This window comes from Theropithecus gelada, chromosome 4 (genome assembly GCF_003255815.1).
Source record: "Theropithecus gelada isolate Dixy chromosome 4, Tgel_1.0, whole genome shotgun sequence".
Lineage (NCBI taxonomy): Eukaryota > Metazoa > Chordata > Mammalia > Primates > Cercopithecidae > Theropithecus > Theropithecus gelada.
Genome location: NC_037671.1, coordinates 157472122 through 157490263, shown reverse-complemented (window position 1 = coordinate 157490263; position 18142 = coordinate 157472122). Strand labels below are relative to the sequence as shown.

The window sequence follows — 18142 nt, the reverse complement described above, 5'->3', positions numbered from 1 at the left end:
ATAAGCTTCAAAAAGAAATTATTGCAATGTAAAAATAGTTTCCCTGAATTCACATGCTTTTTACTGTTCCCAGGTCTCACAATGGCTTTTAAACTTATTTTTTCAGCTTCTTAGAGCCATGTACTCCACATTGTGATAGGATTTGTTTCTATGCCCTGCTCCCTAGAGTGGAGCTGGAGAGAAAGGAAGTTGAGACAGCTTGGCTCCACACTCGACTCAAAGCAGCCCAACCTGAGAGACTTACTTGTGTTGCCAGAGGAAAAGGAACCTTAAAAAATAGAGGGTGAATAAAGGCTGAGGAGTTTAAGCCTGAAAAGAAAGCTCACAAACAGACAAGTGAAATATCTGAGTGCCTGCCATACCACGCACTGTCCTAGGCACGGGAGATAAAGGCTCAGAACATAGTTAATGCTCCCATGGAACTACGGTGTGGAGAATTTAATCTCCAAAGCATACCCCTTGCCTTGATCATCTCCAAATTATGCCCATTTGCCAGAATAGGCTTTCTCTGGAAACTTGTTCTTCAGGTAGTTCTAGGCATATTCTCAATATGGCGGAGAAAACATTGAAAATCAACGGTTTAAATTTTTATAATTTCTGATTTTTATTTCATACATATATATTGCAATTGAGCAATATTAGTAACCTTGGAAGAAAGATAAAAAACAGCCAGAATTATAGAATTCTAATTGATATCATTTATAAAACTTCATTAAACTACTTAAAATTACAACTAATTGAAATAATGTTATGTGAGTTAGAAAATGCCAATGTCCTTTAGTATTTAAAGAGTTTAAATGCAAATGGTCTAAGAGCAAGGCTAATTTGGTATTATTATTGTTATTGGAAGCTTTTATTAAACTCAATCCAAATGGGGGTAACAATTTGTAAAAAGCAAATAAATGCAACCAGAAATAGTAAACTAAGCTCAACAATATCCTATAATCTCTATTCCTACAAATAGAATTCTCAAAATCTTCAGAGAATGGGATAAGAATCTTTTCCTAGGGTGAACCTGCTATAGTCCCTGCTTCTTACCTTGTCTTCCTGTTTCTCACTGACCTGTCCCTCAGCTGGCATCAGTTTCTTACTGCCCTCTGTTGGCTAGGCATGAATTCATTCATTTTAAGCAGTTTTGTTTTTACAACTGAAAGTATAGACAAGTATAAATTCACTTGATTCACAAAACACAAATTTTTAAAAAGATTATTATACTAAAGCCGGGTGTGGCGGCTCACGCCTGTAATCCCAGCACTTTGGGAGGCAGAGGCGGGCGGATCACGAGGTCAGGAGATCGAGACCATCCTGGATAACACGGTGAAACCCCGTCTCTACTAAAAAAACAAAAAAATACAAAAAAATTAGCCAGGCGTGGTGGCAGCTGCCTGTAGTCCCAGATACTCCAGAGGCTGAGGCAGGAGAATGGCGTGAACCCGGGAGGCGGAGCTTGCAGTGAGCCGAGATGGTGCCACTGCACTCCAGCCTGGGCGACAGAGCGACACTCAAAAAATCTCAAAATCTCAAAAAAAAAAGAAAAAAAAAAGATTATTATATTAATGGCACTCAAATTAACCCCAAGAATGTACTGTATCATTATTTCATTTCTTTAATTTAAAATGTTTTCTTGGCACTTGACCTTCTTTCTCAGAGCCCACTTGGGTTTCTTCCAAGTAAACTTTCCTTTAAAAAATAAAAATAAATAAAAATAAATATTTTACTTCAAAAGCAATACATGTTGATTAGACGAAAAAGAAAACAAGCAAATGGAAAACCTTCCTAGAAACATTAACACCTTGATGTATATCCTTCCAACCTGTGTTCTCTGCCAGCATGTACCTTCATATTCTTTTATCTTTATTTTTTTTATTTTTTTGAGACTGAGTCTCGCTCTGTTGCCCCAGGCTGGAGTGCAGTGATGCGATCTTGGTTCACTGCAACCTCCGCCTCCCGGGTTCAAGAGATTCTCCCACCTCAGCCTCCCGAGTAGCTAGGATTACAGGCGACTGCCACCATGCCTGGCTAATTTTTGCATTTTTGGTAGAGACAGGGTGTCACCGTGTTCGCCAGGCTGGTCTCGAACTCCTGACTTCAGGTGATCTGCGCCCACCTTGGCCTCCCAAAGTGTTAGAATTGCAGGCGTGAGCCACTGCACTCGGCCCCTTTATATTCTATATTATTTTAGTATTTCCTTTTTTTTTTTTAAGAAAATTTTTATTTTACGTTCAACTACTTTTCAAAAAATGTATATTAACAAATGCCCTTCCATACTGTCCATTTTGGTGGCATCCTAATATCCCACTATGTAAACATACATTTTATTCAATTCTCCTCCATCATCAACACAAAGTATTGTAGCTCTGTGATGAATATACTTATAGCTATGCCTATTCTTTTATTTGAAATTGGCCTAATAAATATTTTCTAAACTAAAGCATTCTGAATTGATGATTTACAATTTTTTCTCTCCCTGGCCGGGCACAGTGGCTCACACCTGTAATCCCAGCACTTTGGGAGGCCGAGGCAGGCAGATCACGAGGTCAGGAGTTTGAGACCAGCCTGGCCAATATGGTGAAACCCCCGTCTCTACTAAAAATGCAAAAATTGGCCGGGCAGGGTGGCGCGCGCCTCTAGTCCCAGTTACTCGGGAAGCTGAAGCAGAAGAATCACTTGAACCCGGGAGGCAGAGGCTATAGTGAGCCAAGATTGTGCCACTGCACTCCAACCTGGGCAACAGAGCAAGACTCCATCTCAAAAAAACAAAAAACAAAATAAACAAAAACAAATTTTTTTTCTCTCCCTTTATCATCAAAAAGTGAAAGGCAAATAGAACCACACTGATTGGTAGGGCCTCAGGAGGATCACCAGGGTCTCTATCTTCACAATCTTTGTCGTTCAGTTTGCTTAATTCATATTTAAAAGAAACAAACTCAAACGAGATAGAAAAACACAACAGAAAGACACTTCTGTCTCTTCTCTGGCACATTTCCTTCCAAAAACTAAGGTACTGTGGAAGCCAAATTAACAGTGTGGTGATGAAAACCGTCACTGAACATTTAGCGGGGGTAAAAAAAAAGAAGAAGAAAGGAAGAAGAAAGAGGAGGGGGTGGAAAAGGGGATCAAAAATACTCTGTAGGTATATTTCACAAAGTAGGGAAGAGCTTAGAAAACTGCCCATCAACATAGAGGAAGAAACGTTAGAAGATTCATCCTCCACCCTGATTTGTAAGCCTTCCCAAGTAAAAGCCAGATTTGAATATGATTTATCAACAGACTAAGATTACGATCTGTAAACTCTGGGATAAAAGCTGGCTGAAACATCTCATTTATGATAAAGCAATTTGAATTGAGATGTACTGTTATATTTGAAGTGTCAAACCATGTTTTCAAAAAAGAATTCATGGTTTATTTTTGCCTGGGATCGGCTTGGTCCCAATCCTTCTGAACATTCTGCTGTGTCAGTACTTCTATATCCCAAGCCACCAGCAGTGAGTCAGACGGGTGCCCTGAGTGAGTCTTGCGGCCTCTCCCCAGATCACCTCCTTAACCACGCCATCTCTTTTACTCTTGCTGGGACTTGCTGCTGAAGTTGTTCTAGCACGTGGATTGACCTTTTTGAACATGCCTGGCTGGGAAGACAACGCTGTACCCTTCTCTGCCATCGGCCTGTCCCATCCTTGTCCTGGAGTGGTGATGGCTGTGACCTTATTCCCTGACTAGTCTCTTCCTTCTCAGTGGCTCTCAGGAGTACTTGTGCTTAACATAGTCCTTGAGCACAACTCTTTAAATAACGAACTCATTTAAAAGAAGAAATCCAACTTTGGGAGGCCGAGACAGGCGGATCACGAGGTCAGGAGATCGCGACCATCCTGGCTAACACGGTGAAACCCCGTCTCTACTAAAAAATACAAAAAAAACTAGCCGGGCATGGTGGCGGGCGCCTGTAGTCCCAGCTACTGGGGAGGCTGAGGCAAGAGAATGGCAAAAACACGGGAGGCGGAGCTTGCAGTGAGCTGAGATCCAGCCACTGCACTCCAGCCTGGGCGACAGAGTGAGACTCCGTCTCAAAAAAAAAAAAAAAAAAAAAAAAAATTCAAACTCCATTAAGGGCAAGATTAGTCCTTAGTTAAGACTAGTAGATGTTTCCACACTTTCCTAGGGTTTATAAGCCCTGTCTATGTAATGCTTCTGTTGCCTCAACAATCCAGTTAAAGACTGACAATACTTGTTTATAATAGCAGTCTAATACAGGCTTTTTACAATCTTTGTTCTCAAATTTTTTTTTTTTTTTTTTTTTTTTTTGAGATGGAGTCTCGTCCTGTTGCCCAGGCTGGAGTGCAATGACACAATCTTGGCTCACTGCAACCTCCACCTGCCTAGGTTCAAATGATTCTCCTGCATCAGCCTCCCGAGTAGCTGGGATTACAGGTACCTGCCACCACGCCCAGCCATTTTTCGTATTTTTAGTAGAGACGGGGTTTCACCCTGTTGGCCAGGCTGGTCTCAAACTCCTGACCTTGTGATCCGCCCGTCTCAGCTTCCCAAAGTGCTGGGATTAAGGCATGAGCCACCGCACCCCACCTCTCATTCATTTTTTAAAGCATTTAAAGTGGTTTATCAGAAATACATAGAATACACTTTAATAAAATCAGAATGAAGCAAAAATAAAAATAAAGAATAGAAAGAAAATGGAGTTTTTCATTTGGAGGCTCTCACAGCCAAAGTACACAGGGAGTCACAAGTCTCATTGTCCATGGGTGCAAGAAAACATCAAGTGCTTGGCTCAAACAGCTCTCCTTTTGGGTTCATGAGGGATGTCCTCAACAAGATTCTGAGCACACACAGCAACTGGTTTCATAAAACTATTTTCCTACATAAAACAATGAACACATCTGCTTCTGTACTGGCACTTTTGCTTTAATGGGCTCCCCAGTGATCCCATATAAGCTACACAGGCAAATCACACTCTGAAGCTGACACTACATTTGCACTGAGTTTTGAAGAATGAGTAGGAGATATCCAGATGGAGAAAAGTAGAGGTACTTCAAACAAACCAAAGTTATGAAGAGATGGGCATGATCACTTTTCAGTAACTACAACTCAGAAGTCTGGATGAGTAACTGGAATGGAGTGACTCATATCTTGAAAATCATCTGGATGAGACTGACAGTAGTAAGACCTTCCTTTACAGCGCAGGTAGGAGTTGAGGATGCCAAGGCCTTTGGCATGGGAAGGTGGTAGGTAGTAACAAGTGATAATGAACGCAGTCTGGTACATACCACATGGTCAGCTTTCTTTTCCTCTAACAAAAACATGTTAGTGATGATAAAGTTCACTTCAAGGCATGCAAAATTTGAAAAGCAAGTGGGTGTTCCTGGGGAAATTGTCTGGTACAGCTGAGAGTGGATCAAAAAACACAAAATAGACTTGGGAAACAGGGGAAGCTGTGGGAGTGGGAGAATGTCCCAGGAAGGCTGCAGAGAAGCAAACTGATGCTCACCTGAACTCTGGAAACTATTACAATTGAAAGCACAGGCAGAAGGGAAAGAACTGAAATGTTACGGTCAAAATACCAACAGCACTTAAAACAAAATCCTGGAGGTCAGGAAAAGGCTGGGATTGAGCCACTGCATTTGACCAGAGGCTGCTGGCAAGCACACGAGCAGTCTCCAGTGAGGACAACAGCCAGAAAACAGACAAAAGTCTGAGGATGGAGACGTTTCAATGACTTGGAGGAGCAAACACAGAGCAACAAGAAGGGAAAATGCAGAGTTAAGATTAGATTTTAGGCCGGGTACGGTGGCTCATACCTGTAATCCCAGCTTTGAGAGGCCAATCCAACACCTGAGGTCAGGAGTTACAGACTAGCCTGGCCAACATAGTGAAACCCTGTCTCTACTAAAAATACAAAAATTAGCTGGGCATGGTGGCATGCACCTGTAATCCCAGCTACTCTGGAGGCAGAGGTCGCAATGAGCCAAGATTGTGCCACTGCACTCCAGCCTGGGTGACATAGGGAGACTCCGTTTCAAGAAAAACAAAACAAAACCAAACCTTGGGATTAACATTCCTTCTGACTTTGGTGTTTTGCAGCTGAGGTGACAGTGGACATGGAAATACCACAATAACAAAAAAAATCTGAGCCTGGACAATGTGGTGAAATCTCATCTCTACAAAAAAAAAAAAAAACCACACATGTAAGACACTTCACCTGCTTTCCATTCTAATTGAATATATGTAACAGCCCTAACAGTGCCATATATGCAACAGGCACTCAAAAATGTCAACAAAGATTGGTGATACATGGAAACCAGAATTCAAAGTGAACTTTTCTCAGAAAAGCCAGAGTACATAAAGTTGACAATTTCAATGTTAACACATTTCCAGGTTACACACACTTCAGAGAAAGTATTTCGGAGATCCTTGCTTTCCATGAGGCCACTCAATGTCACCACCATGCTAAGGTCAACCAGCTGTAGCTGTAACTACCAAACCAACCAGTATGGGAGACCCTACTCTGATTCCCAATTAAGGCCTTCAGCCTGTTAACGTATTAAGATGCAAAGAAAAACGTTGGTAGTTTTCAAAACCAGGATTGAGGAAGTACACGGCCTCACATTCTTTTAACAGTACATTTATCCAAGTTTGAATACACCGAACACCAGCCATCGCTTCTTTCACTGTGGAGATTCCTAGGGACTGTGATGCATTCAAGCCCCTCTCGCTACTGCACAAAACAGAGGCCAGGCATGGTGGCTCATACTTGTCATCCCGGCACTTTGGGAGGCCAAAACTGGTGGATCACCTGCGGTTCGAGACCATCCTGGCCAGCATGGTGAAACCCCATCTCTACTAAAAAATACAAAAAATTGCCAGGCATCTACAATCCCAGCTGCTTGGGAGACTGAGGCAAGAGAATCACTTGAACCCAGAAGAGGTTGCAGTGAGCCAAGATTGCACCACTGCACTCCAACCTGGGCACCAAGAATGAAACTCCATCTCAAAAAGTCAAAGGAATGTCCACAAGCATTCCTAGACATCACAGACATGTCCTACATGCAAGATTTGATCCTGGTCCAACTGTGTACTTTCTACTAACCTGCCCAGTCTGTCTACTCATTGTCCTTTCATAGACTTTAACCTATTAAAAACACACAGCCTCTCTCTCCAGATTCTAAACGAGTCTAGCCAGGGATAAATGCCCATAGCTAAGTAACCCCGGCCATCACCAATACTGCATGGCAGACCTCTCTTTGCTAGAGCTGTTCAGGTTTGAATCGCCCCACGATGCAGTCACTGGTTGGGGAGAAGACTTTGAGAGCACATTTCCAGTTCATCTGTAGTAATCACTGTGAAGATTATATTTTACTTTGCTAACAGGGACCTTACTTTACTGCCCCAAATAAAAAGCCAGACATGAGGAATGTGAGCCAAAGATTTATTTATTCATTTCTTGCATTTGAAGTACTCTTCAATAACATCCTTGGCCTGAGACTCCTTTCCATAGTCCTTAAAAAAAAAAAAAAAACACATGCCATTTCTTGTTAACATTTAGGAATTTCACCAAGTTGTTATTATCAACTACAGTGGAGCTTCAACAATTAGCTATGTCTTATAAATATGTTTCTCATCACTAAGATTTGTTATAGCCACTTTCAGGGACCTTAACGACTTCAATGTCCTTAAGGCTCGTAACATGGCTTTACTATTGCCAGTTTTTAAAGTATGTCTGCACAAACACAATCAGGTAAGCAGATTCATTGGCTGGCTTGTAAATTACAGCTTTTATTTTTTTCTGAAATGCAGAAAATGCTTTAAACCTGTTGAATCAGTTTTTTCCTTTTTTAAGATCCTCAACTTAAGGCCGGGCGCGGTGGCTCAAGCCTGTAATCCCAGCACTTTGGGAGGCCGAGGCGGGCGGATCACGAGGTCAGGAGATCAAGACCATCCTGGCTAACATGGTGAAACCCCGTCTCTACTAAAAATACAAAAAACTAGCCGGGCGTGGTGGCGGGCGCCTGTAGTCCCAGCTACTCGGAGGCTGAGGCAGGAGAATGGCCTGAACCTGGGAGGCGGAGCTTGCAGTGAGCCGAGATCGCGCCACTGCACTCCAGCCTGGGTGACACAGCGCGAGACTCCGTCTCAAAAAAAAAAAAAAAAAAAAAAAGATCCTCAACTTAATTTCAATACAAGGTGTTATATGACTACCCAGCACAACCTTCATCCCTAAAATAAATGGTGACTTACCTTAACTACTACACAACTGCAACCAACCACTTTACGGGGTTTCCCCTCTCTGTCAATTTTACAGAGGCCTACCCATTCTCCTAGTTTCTTGTTGTCATCAACCTATTGGGAGAAAATTTAAAAAAAAAAAAATCATATTAATAGACATTAACACTACCAAAAATAAATTCAACCCAAAAGGTGGCTGTAGTCAGAAGGGTGACATGGCAGTTTCCTCATGGCAGTTCAGTAGAGGGAGCCAGTTGTCATCATGTACAGCACAAAGATCACCTACAAGCCTACTAATCTTGTTGTATACCAACGTCAAAATTAGCATTCAATTCTGCAGGTATAAAATGCTTCTACCTACAATCATCTTTAAAATGGCCAACAATATCAGGTGCACGTAATGTTTACACCTGCACAAAATGAAGAGCTTGAGACTTCACAAAATTGACCCTGGTATACAAGCATCACTGAACATTAGTCCCAACACAATCCTTAGCAGCCTTACCTTAATTAGGTTGATCTGATGTTCAGCACAAAGGGCCTCCACCAACTTGACATACATAGGCTCATCACAGTTGGATGCAAGCACACAAAGATGGGCTTGGCGCCTGAAATTCAAATTGCAATGAAAATGAAGCTAAAACTCAGATCCAAATCCATCATTCTTGCATTTTAGGAGTTATCTTTGCACTAACACTTGCAAAACATAAGCAGCAAATCTATTTAACACATAAATGTGTACAAAATTGCCTGAGTCTGAAGAACCTGCTAGGTAGCATATGCATCTTCAATTAACCTACAACTGGTCTTCGGTAAAACCTCTTTCCCTGACACACTGAATTGGTATAAAGGCATTTTTAAAACTTGTGGCCAAATCCCAACCATAATGGCTTTCTTGTAAGCCAGCTTCATACATCGTAAGAAACATGTGAAAGGCCGGGCGCCGAGGCTCACTCCCATAATCTCAGCACTTTGGGAGGACAAGGGGGGCAGATCATCTGAGGTCAGGAGTTCCAGACCAGCCAGAGACCAACATGGCGAAACCCCATTTCTACTGAAAGTACAAAAACTAGCTGGGCATGGTGGCATGTGCCTGTAATTCCAATAATTGCTTCAACCTGGTAGGTAGAGGTTGCAATGAGATCGCGCCACTGCACTCCAGCCTGGGCAACAGACTCTGTCTCAAAGGAAAAAAAAAAAGCTGTGGCATTAATGGAACAGTTATGAAATGCCTTGCAATACTGCCGAAGTAGAAATAATACATAAGATTCATACTAGAATCTACTAAATACATTAAACAATAATGCCGTTTCCATCGGATTCAACTGGCTAGATTACACCAAAACGAACTGAACTTGTCCTGTAAAACCTTAAAACTGCATTTAAATTCAGCTCAAGAGTAGGTTGTCAATGCAACCACCATAAAAAACACATTAACTCGATCCATTCAAAATACATTAATAAATATCCCAAATTCAAATAAATCACAGATATTCCTACACCTAGAACCAAATGCTTCTGAAACCTGAGTTTGAAATTCCATTAATGTAATGCTTGTTTTGCAAACTGCCAAACGTAATGTGGCTCTCCATCTCATCTCTCCGCCTAAGTATAAAACTGACTAGCCCCACAACCTACAGCGTTTGTCAGACTCTTACATTTCACTCATAAAAGGAGTGAAGGGGTATCCGACAATTTAAGTCATCATTCAAACACTGTAGTTTTGAGTGCTTATCCCCATTCCAACAGCAACCCACACATTTTAAGTGGGCTTTATAGATCTAAGTTCTGATACCTTTTCCTAGGTTTCCTGTAGGACGGATGCCATTCAGAACTTTTGCGCTAACACCATGAACTCCACGCCTTCTTCCCTTGGGTGGCAGTTTTGTTCCGGTTGCAAGAACCCACAGTATTGAGACTGATACACGTACTTGTCTAAGGCTTTGGCAGCTTCGCGAATTCCACGTGCTAGGCCATCGTGGATGAGGGCGGTCTTCAGCACCTCTTGTAAAGCAGTATTAACGTCCATTACACCTCCAGCAGCAATGCTGAAACACGACACATCAGAACCATCAATTAAAATCCTCACACTGCATAACGCCTTGACCTCAGAAAAGGCCTAAGTGTACAACAGAAGCGCTTACGGCAACCCGTTCGACCCAGTCCTGCTCCGCCAGCTCCAGGCCCACGCCTCAGCCGAACCCCGACCCCAACTCCAAACCCGGCCCCTGGGCTCACCCTTCCTCGGCCATGGCGGTGGGTTACGGATGAAGCGGAATCTTGAACGCACTGAAAAACAAAAGCATTGACCTGCTAGAGAACCAGATACTTGTAACCAATCCCTGTAAAAACACAACGAGCCACGAATCACAACCAATACACCCCAGCCGCCTCGCAACTTACCCCAAGCCTCCGCCTCCGCGCGACTCCGCGGCGGCAGGGAAAGAGGCCTCATCAGCCCGCATGACGGTATTTAAGGGTTTTTCAGGCCCCCTGCGCGCATGTGCACTCCCACCCTCGAAAGAGGTGGCTCCCGCGGTGCCGGGCCTGGGGACTTTCTGTTTCCGGATTCAGGCGGTTCTGAGGCAAGAGTACTGCGAGTTTTCTGTGTCTGCCAGGCCAGTCCTTGGCGAGTGCAACAGGCACTACGTGGGCAGCTTCGCGTTGTCCTTCTTTGAGGGGGCGTGGCTCACCGAGGCCCAGGGAACTCATTCTACGGAGCGCGGCAGGAGACAAACAAGTTGGTCCGCGTGGTCTTTAAGGCACCTGGAGCCTTGTATCCCGCCGAGCGCCAGTTTTAACCCTTTCCACACCACGTTCTACTTTCCCCTCGCTTCCACAAGACCCAGTCTTCTCAGGCAGCGCATTTTGTTCCTTCGCTCCTAAGTCACCCTGAGAGACCCCCATGATTGTGTCGTTGTGGGTGTGATCCTCATCTTTGTCTTCATGAAACGAGAACCAACACGCTTTCACTATTCCAGGCTGGAGTGCAACGGCGCGATCTCGGCTCACTGCAACCTCCGGCTCCCGGTTTCAAGCGATTCTCCTGCCTCAGCCTCCCGAGTAGCCGGGATTACAGGCGCCTGCTACCACGCCTGGCTAATTTTTTGTATTTTTAGTAAAGACGGGATTTCACCATGTCGGCCAGGCTGGTCTCGAACTCCTGACCTCAGGTGATCCTCCCGCCTCGGCCTCCCAAAGTGCTGGGATTACAGGCGTGAGCCACTGCCCCCGGCTGCTTTCACTATTTCTAAGCACTTTCCCTGCGGTGTGTTGGTAAAGGGGGACCCTGCAGCCAGGGGGTCAATTCTAGTTTCTAAATATAGGGGGAGTCGCTTCTGAACGAAGTTTGTTCTGCTTTGGTTTTTAAGGATGGATTGTGCTCGGAATACACAGTCCCGCGCAAATCAGAATTCCTCAGGTGCATTTTCAACACCTACAATGTGCCTGAGGCAGGGCCAGGACTATAGACATGAAATATCCAGTCTTTGAGGAATCCATTTTCTTACGGGAAGCAACATTTTAAATTTGGAAGTGATTGACCTTTCCCCAATCCCCACTTCCAAAGCAAACGCACGAAACGCTACTGAATATGATCAATACTGCCTTTGTGTTTAATTTCCTCTCCTGAGTAGTCAGCCGCCAATCCAGTGAGCAATTATTAGGTGCTTGGCACGTGCCAGCGCTGTGAATCCAGTGAACAGATACTGTTAGACTGGTGAGTGCAGCGAAAACAAAACTGGATAACGCGGTAAGAGCGCCAGGGAGTTCATCAGAACAGAGAACTGCTGTAATGTTAATAAACTGATAGAGTTCAGTTTTAGATTTTCCGCTGGTTTCAGTTTCATTTTTAAAGCGTTCAAGCTGCTTCTCTGTCAGTAACTCATGCAAATGTTTATTGAGCTTTTGATTAAAAAAAAAGAAAACGCGGAATTTATAAAGATAAGGATTCATTCCTGCTGCCCTGGTTTGTTTGTGGTGGGAATAAGATTTGAGACAAAAATCAGAATACCTCAGGGCCACAGAGGAGATAAAAGTGACAGGGGGTTAGGGAGTGGGGGATCGTGTGGAAAGGTAAGAAGAGGACCTCAGGCTTCTGGCCGCAAAACAAAAACTAAGGGATTCCAAATCGGCGAGCGTGGAAGGAGAGGACAGGGTATTCTAAATGGATGAAAGTGTAGGGGCAAAGGTGTGAAGGCCTTCTTGCCTGTTTTGGAGGTTATAGTTAACACGTTTGTATTTTTTAAGGAGAATGTGGCAAATAATCTTTCAGCATATTTCTTATTATCTAAAGATAGTAAAGTTAATATGCTAAGCATATTAGATTCCTTCCCCAAAAAAGTTTTTAAGGAAGAAGCAGGGTATTTGGGAAACCTAAATGTGAAAACAATCACTGGCAAACAGCATATTTATGTGGGGGGAAATGATCAAGTGCCTTGTTAGCTAAGGCAGTTGTTCCCAGTACCAGCCAACTCAGACTTGGTCTCTATCCTTTAGCAGCTGCTAATCTGTTCTGTTGACTCAGACATCGTGGATCTCTGCTTTAATATCTCACTGCACTAAATGTCCTTTCACACAAACCTCCCTCCTTAGACCTGGAGCTACAGTTTTTTTAAGTCCTACTTACAAAACCAGCTCTAACCCCCAAAATGAAGTCAAAGGGCACACTGGTGATACAGGGATTCTTTAATATAGATTTTCCTAGTTCACTTTTTTTTTCTTTTTTTTTTTTTTTTTGAGATGGAGTTTTGTTCTTGTCACCCAGGCTGGAGTGCAGTGGCGGGATCTTGGTTCACTGCAACCTCTGACTCCCGGGTTCAAGCGATTCTCCTGCCTCAGCCTCCCGAGTAGCTGGAATTACAGGCACCCACCGCTACACCTGGCTAAGTTTTGTACTTTTAGTAGAAACGGGGGTTTCATCATGTTGGCCGGGCTAGTCTCGAACTCCTGACCTTGGTTGATCCACCCACCTTGGCCTCCCAAAGTGCTTGGATTACAGGTGCGAGTCACTGCGCCCAGCCTCCTAGTTCACATTTTTAAGGTTACCTCCTCTCAATTTCTGAGACTGGTAAAGGTGGGAGACTACACAGAGGTTAGTGACTGGTCACTCTTATACCAGCAGAGTATAACACATCATGTGCACAAATATGAATCTGACACACATATGAAAACCAAATGTATTGTAAAGTTTGTTTTAGGAACAATACTGATAGAGGTAACTTGTTTCACTTTTTCTATATGCCAGGTAAGGTGCTAAATTCTTTTCAGGCATTTTTCCCCTTTATTGTTATAGAGACTGTATCTGGTAGTGATGGTATTAGCCCACTTTAACAGGTCAGGAAGCCAAGGTTTAGGTAGTTGCCCAAGATCACACAGCTAAGAAATGTGGAAGCTGGTATTTAAGCTCAGTGGACTTCAAAGCCTGTGCTCCTAACCCTTCAGTCATTTGATTGATTGCCAGAATGTGGAAAGGAGATTGCTGAGAATTCAAGAATTACTCTTTACATCTCTGGTTTGGCAACAGTACAACTGGTTCTATCCCGCTGTGCTAAAAACTATATAGATGGAGGAAGGGAATATTGCTGTTAGGCAGAAAAATTTGCATTTGGATTTCTGAATTATCTAAGTGTAGATGTGTAGTTTACTAGGGCTGCCATAACAAAGTATCACAAACTGGGTGGCTTAACCAACAGAAATCTATTATCTCATAGTCCTGAAGGCTGGAAGTCTGAAGTCAAGGTGTTGGGTGAGTGGGTTCCTTCTGAGGGTGTGAGGAAGAATCCATTTCACGCCTCTTTCCTAGCTTCTGGAGGTTTGTTGGCAATCTTGGTGTTCCTTGACTTGTGTTAGCATAACTCCAGTCTTTGCATGATGTTCTTTCTGTGTGCATGTCTGAGTTTGCTTCTGAATGTTTCCTTTTTATAAGAATATCAGCCATATTGGATTAGGGGCCCACCTGCTCCAGTATGACCTCGTCTTAACTGATTACATCTCCAACAAACCTATTCCAAATCAGGTCTTATTCTGAAGTAGAAGGTGTTAGGATTTCAACATGTGAATTTTGAGGGAACACAGTTCAACTCATAACAGATGACAAAGAAGGAGGAGATATAGAATGATCAAATGAAAGAAAGCATTTTTGAGATGAACTGCAAAAAAACTTACTTGGAAGACCAGAGCTGGAGAGAAAAACCAGGCTGAGACATAATCATGATTTTATATCATGGAGTGGTCAGGAGGACCCAACTGTGCAGGGTTAAAATTCCAGCTTACTTTGTGACCTTTGACAAGTTATTTTCTTTCTGAGCTAGTAAAATGGTGGTAATGCTATAATATTTCTGTGAGGATTAAATGAGATAGGCATTTAAAGTGTTTACCATTATGCCTGTAAAGTAATTTACCTTATAAAGAACTTCACATGAAAATACATGGAAAGGTTCTTAAATATTACCTTTCTCCTGTCCTAAACCATCCAGCACTTAGTACAGTGAATTGCATAATGGAGGCTAAACACATGTGTACTGAATGAATTCACTGAGTGAAATAAGATTAAAGAAACCTCTTGGGGCCGGGTGCTGTGGCTCAGCCTGTAATCCCAGCACATTGGGAGGCTGAGGCGGGCAGGTCACGGGGTCAGGAGTTTGAGACCAGTCTGGCCAACATGGTGAAACCCCGTCTCTACTAAAAATACAAAAATTAGCCGGGTGTGGTGGCAGGCGCCTGTAATCCCGGCTACTCGGGAGGCTGAGGCAGGAGAATCGCTTGAACCCGGGAGGCGGAGGTTGCAGTGAGCCGAGATCACACCATTGCATTCCAGCCTGGGCCACAGAGCAAAACTCCATCTCAAAAAAAATAAACAAAATTAAAAAAAGCCTCTTGGGTAGATGTCATACTTAAAGGAAAGCCATGTTGAGGACTATCATAATAAATTAGCATCTGTTGTGAGTTAGTTGGAAGCTTTGAGCATCCCAGGAAATCACTTTTAATTTGAAAACTTCAAGTGTTCTACCTTTGGGGTAGGGAGTAGAAACTAAATACAATGGATGAGTGATAAGAAATAGGAGAAGAAATTAAAAAATACTATACTGCTGCAACTCAGGAACATATAGGCTTAACTCTCATTTATTATACCATGTAGTTTTAAACATAATGAAGAAAAATTAGTCATAGCTGAAGAAAGATTTGAATAGAATCCCATTACATCGAAGGAAGAATTAAAGGAAAAAGAGAAGTACCAAAGAGAGAAAAAAACAGAAAATAAGAAAGCAAATGGATTAGCAAGAGTGGAATAGACTAATAAAGGCTGTCGGTAGTAGCTTGTAAAGTTAACATGTTTATTAAGTGAAAACAAGGTTGTAGGGGAGAATGGGGTTAGATGATTGTATAGCTAAGTATGAAGCCTGTGCCAATAGCTTATATTTTTGGAGGGTTTTGTGCAATTATCATCTAAGTTTTCACAAGTCTTAGTAAGAATATATCTTCACCTACTTGTTTTGTAGTTTTTATCTGGTGTTTTTTTTTCTTTCTTTCTTTGGAAACAGGATCTTGCTGTGTTGCACAGACCGATCTTGAGCTCCACTGTGCCCAACCATCCACTTTTTTTTTTTTTTTTTTTGCTACCAGATGTTACCCAGAACTCTTGGGTGCTGTAACAGCACACTACAGGGCTGACTTAGAGTTCATGGAAACTAAACAAACAAACTATGAAATATAATTAGAGATAATACTTCATAAGTATTATCCCATGTAGCTGGGATTACAGGCGCCTGCCACCAAACCTGGCTGATTTTTATTAATAAACTAATTATAAACCAACTACACAGTTTTTTGTTGTTGTTGTTGTTGTTGTTGTTTGAGATAGAGCCTCACTTTGTCGTCCAGGCTGGAGTGTAGTGGCACGATCTCGGCTCACTGCAACTTCTGCCTCCCGGGTTCAAGCGATTCTCCTGCCTCAGACTCCCAGGTAGCTGGGATTACAGGCACCTGCAACCACGTCTGGCTAATTTTTGTATTTTTAGTAGAGATAGGGTTTCACCACATTGGCCAGGCTGGTCTCAAACTCCTGACCTCAGGTGATCCACCCGAATCAGCCTCCCAAAGTGCTGGGATTACAGGCATGAGCCACTGCACCTGGCCGCTACACAGTAATTTATAAATGAAATAAAGAGTAGTGGCGGGTAGAGCAAAGCTTAAATTAACATTAAATTGATTCCCTTAGGATACAAAGAGGGCTTGTGTGGGTGAGACTCCAGCCCTCTCTGCTGCTTCCTCTGCTGTTATCTGTGCAACGTTTCTTTTGAAAATGGGTCCTGATGCTCTAAAATGTATTTGATGCCTGCACTTCTTATTAGGGAATCATTAGAATGAAGTCAGTACCACTCCTATCCTTATAACTGAAACTACATTAAAAAAAAAAAAGTCCTATTTTTATAACTAGTTCTAACACTACAAATGAATGTGAAGGGCAGACTGGTGATTCCAGGACTGTAGATTCTCCTCTCTACCATTTTCTGACTCTGTAGCCTTGGTCAAGAGACTTCCAATCTCTGGATCTCAGGTACTTCATCTGCAAAATGAAGTAGGCGATTATACGAGATACCTTTAAGCACTTTTTCGGTTTCAGTATTCTACATCATTATTTTCAAACAATTTTCACAGTTAGTAAATGTTGAACATCTATGCTGTCTGCTATATTAGTTTTCTGATTTCACTTGACTTTATCCACATGACTATGAGCTGCAGTTAATGCCCGCTTCCCTCCTATGTCTCCATCTTACAGATGATGTCTTTATTTGTAAATAACAGCTATTGCTTTTTAAATATTAGAACCAGTAAGCATGTTCATTGTAGGAGATTTGAATAATACTGTATCAGTGATAATGCTTTCCAAGCAGCAGAATGAGCTGTGGCCAACATTTAAAAAATGAATTTGTTGGAAATGTACTGGATGGCTCAGAGACTAGAACAGTTTGTTTGAGCAGCCAGGTCTAGGGAATAGTAAGAATAGAATGGTTTGTTTGAGCAGTCAGGTCTAGGGAATCGTAGGAATGGAATAGTTCCAGGGGTCTTGGTTATAGGACCTCATCAAAAGTCTCTTAAGGCAGTGCTTTACAAAATGACTATCTATCTGAGGATTTTTCACTCAATTCATCACAGATTATTAGTTTAAAAAAATACAACAAATATTAATTAGTGGGAGGTTCTGCAAGACTATCCTTCTTACAGATAACTAATGTAACTCTGAAAATGTATCAAAACAAAAAATAACTACCTGAAGACACTGGAGAGTGACAGAATTTGGGGATAGATGTGGGGGCCAACACCAAGAGGAAGGAATGACACTGGCTTATTTTCCATTTTTATGAGTGTTAGCATGAGGACACCCTTAGTCAGTGCTACATGGAACAACTAATAGAGTTCCTCAGTTGTAATGCCTTAAAAACCAGAGCACAGAGTTGTATTAGTCAGGGTTCTCTAGAAGGACAGAACTAATGGAATATATATATTTGTACATATATAAAAAAAAACATATTATAATATATATTATATTTTATGTGTTATGTGTGTTATATGTTATGTATGTTATATATGTATATATGTTATATATTATATTTTATATAACATATATACATATATAACATATAAAATATTATATATATAGTATATATATGTATATTTTTTGAGACAGAGTTTTGCTCTGTTGCCCAGATTGGAGTGCAATGGCATGATCTCAGCTCACTGCAACTTCTGCCTCCTGGGTTCAAGCGATTCTCCTGCTTCAGCGTCCTGAGTAGCTGCGATTACAGGCATGCACCACCATGCCTGGCTAATTTTTATATTTTTAGTAGAGATGGGGTTTCACCATGTTGGCCAGGCTGCTCTCAAACTTCTGACCTCAGGTGATCCACCC

General features: G+C 42.2%; 1 protein-coding gene and 3 non-coding genes across 4 annotated transcripts; all 4 read right to left on the bottom strand.

The window, feature by feature from the left end:
- Window positions 1-7418: 7418 nt before the first annotated feature.
- On the bottom strand, window positions 7419-10706 carry RPS12 (ribosomal protein S12). The gene is made up of 6 exons (XM_025383852.1): window positions 10636-10706; window positions 10471-10521; window positions 10164-10280; window positions 8738-8840; window positions 8245-8346; window positions 7419-7506 (listed from the first exon to the last, which is right to left on the bottom strand). The coding sequence occupies exons 2-6, from the start codon at window positions 10482-10484 to the stop codon at window positions 7444-7446; spliced, it is 399 nt and encodes a 132-aa protein (XP_025239637.1). The 5' UTR covers window positions 10485-10521; window positions 10636-10706; the 3' UTR covers window positions 7419-7443.
- LOC112623984 lies at window positions 7639-7768 on the bottom strand. The gene has a single exon (XR_003119318.1). It is a non-coding gene; the product is annotated as a small nucleolar RNA SNORA33 (small nucleolar RNA).
- On the bottom strand, window positions 8428-8503 carry LOC112623992. The gene has a single exon (XR_003119323.1). It is a non-coding gene; the product is annotated as a small nucleolar RNA SNORD100 (small nucleolar RNA).
- Window positions 9874-9946, bottom strand: LOC112623965. Its single transcript, XR_003119300.1, has one exon. It is a non-coding gene; the product is annotated as a small nucleolar RNA SNORD101 (small nucleolar RNA).
- Window positions 10707-18142: the final 7436 nt, after the last annotated feature.